At 38.5% G+C, this 2661-nt stretch overlaps 1 protein-coding gene across 1 annotated transcript; it reads right to left on the bottom strand.

The window, feature by feature from the left end:
- Positions 1–890: 890 nt before the first annotated feature.
- On the bottom strand, positions 891–1817 carry ORYCUNV1R1610 (vomeronasal 1 receptor oryCunV1R1610). The gene is given in 1 exon segment (NM_001167297.1): positions 891–1817. A coding segment is annotated over 1 exon segment (927 nt).
- Between the last annotated feature and the right edge of the window lie 844 nt (positions 1818–2661).

Here is a 2661-nt window from a genome sequence, read left to right as displayed (position 1 = left end):
AAGATCTCTGCGAGTGAGATCTCAGTGGAAAGAACAGGTCTTCAAAGAAGGAGGTACCTTTCTCTGAAGGGAGGAGAGAACCTCCACTTTGACTATGACCTTGTCTAAACAAGATAAGAATCGGAGAACTCAGAGGGCTTCCATATCCTTGGAAACTCATGACTGGAGCATAGGGAGATTACTGATGCCATAGACAGGAGTGTCAACTGGTAAAGTCAACAACAGGAGTCACAGTGCACTTACTCCTCATGTAGGATCTCTGTCCTTCATGTGCTGTGCATTGAGATTTAATGCTATAACGAGTACTCAAACAATATATTTCACTTTGTGTTTCTATGGGGGTGCAAACTGTTGAAATCTTTACTTAATGCATACTAAACTGATCCTCTGTAAAAAAAAAAAAAAAAGAAAAGAAACTATCAACTCCCAACTTGACTCTCACTGGGATTAAACATGACAATAGGTCTGATCTGATTTCATCATCATTAAAAAAAAATCATCTATTATTTTTCACTTTATGTTTCTGTGTGGGAGCAAACTGTTGAAATCCTTACTTAATGTATACTAAGCTGATCTTCTGTATATTAAGATAATCGAAAATGAATCTTGATGTGAATGGAAGGGGAGAGGGAGTGGGAAAGGGGAGGGTTGTGGGTGGGAGGGACGGTATGGGGGGGAAGCCATAGTAATCCATTATTCGTACTTTGGAAACGTATATTCATTAAATAAAAGTTAAAAAAAAAAGAAGAAGAAAAAAAAAGAGATTTTAGGAGTGAATAAATGGGTACTGAGCTCTATTACTATTACTTTACTTCTCAAGTAAAAAAATCTAACTTGAAAAATATAGAGAAAAACCCATTTTAAATATGCATGCAGTTTACACAGTATTGTTAAATAAGGGATTTGGTACTCCTTAAATGGGCACAAGAGAGGCTGGGCACCCTGGAGTCATGTCTCATGAGAATGTAGGGGCTCACAGTTGGGAAACTCCCAGCAATTAGTGCAGAGGTATTCACCAGCCACAAACTGGGATTGTTTAAAACAGCCAAGCAAATGTGAAAGATGGAGGAGAGAGTGCACAAAGACACAAAGGTGCTCACCAGGACGAGGATGCTGTGGGTGGCTCTGGACTCTGGGGAGGACCTGGAGGTGATATTGGTCCCATGGATGTATTGGACCTGCTGCCTGTGCCTGTACAGGGTGAAAACCATGAAGCCACTGGCCCGCAGCATGAGGCCCATGAAGAAAACATCTCGGAGTAACACCAGTGCTACATACAGGGAATCTGTGAATTTGCCATGACTCACAGAATGACAGTAGCCATAATCAGTTTTCTTTGTGATGTTTTTGTCACTCCCATTGCCAGTCACATACACAGGTACCATGACATTTAGTATCAGGTTCAACATCCAGCAGAGGATATTGCAGGACCCAATGTACTTGGGAGCTTTTGCTTTAAGCTCTGCCCATCTAATTTTCCTGGGACTGATGGTGATGGCCTGGGAGATACTCAAGAGGCAGGTGGTGCAAGTGGACACATCCCTGCTCACTCTGTGCACATAGAACACAAGCTTGCACCCAATGTCACTGAGGAAATGCTTCATCCCCAAAGCTGCCATGGTTTGGGGGACTCCTTTCGAAAGAATGACTAAGCAGTTGGCTACAGTCAGGTGTTTGATGACCAAATCTGTGGGCCTAAACTTGCATCCTGTGAAATAGAGATAGAGATAATGGGAAAGAAGAGAGAAATTCCCCAGGATTCCAGTGGTGGTTTGTGCTAGGTATATCATCCCCATTGTCAAATCTCTGGTGACCATTGCGTCAGCTCCCAATGCCAGATTATTTCTCTGATCCAGTGATTCATGTATGGAAATATGAAGCATGAACTACATGTTTTATTGTCTACTGTAATTTAACATTCTTTATATTAATATCAGCTCACACTAAAAATTATGAACATCTCTCAGAGAGTTAGTTGTGTAATTATTAAGGCTACTACAAAACATGAATTTCTCATCTGAAGAGACTTGTGAGTAATTGCTGCATTCATAACTCCATGAAAGGCAAAAGTATTCATCTAATTCCCAATGTAATTATCACTTAGGGGACACAGGCTATTGATTTTTCCAAATTCAAACTTTATTTGTGTGTGTGTGTGCAAAGTTGAACCTGTCTGGACTTGTATTTAAGCAGCTACATTAATCAGACATTATTCTAACGATTTTACTTCACTGTGTTCCTCAAATAGCACATAAATACACTTATTGTTTTATTAGCTTTGTCAATTTATCAGACCGGTAGTACTATTTATCATTCTGTTTGTACAAGTTTACATTTATGCAGAAAGATTGATTGCATAAGCAATCATCAATAATGATTCAATATTTAAGTATATTATTGAGATGTAAATAAATTGATGGTAGTATAATTTTCTCTAGTATTTCTCCTTGAGGAATTGTATGTAAGTAACTCTAAATTGGCTTTATATTAGGAAGCCAATAGAAACACTATTTGTCTTATATAATAGGGAAAACTGAAACACAAGTACTGACATATGGTGTACCCTATACTAAGAGACATTAACCCCAGCCTATAGTAAAATGGTGTATATTGTAAACTAAATATGACTTTCACATCATACTTATGTATTTATTAATACTT

This window comes from Oryctolagus cuniculus, chromosome 18 (genome assembly GCF_964237555.1).
Source record: "Oryctolagus cuniculus chromosome 18, mOryCun1.1, whole genome shotgun sequence".
Lineage (NCBI taxonomy): Eukaryota > Metazoa > Chordata > Mammalia > Lagomorpha > Leporidae > Oryctolagus > Oryctolagus cuniculus.
The sequence above is the reverse complement of the archived record's forward strand: the minus strand, read 5'-3'. Positions and strand labels throughout refer to the sequence as shown.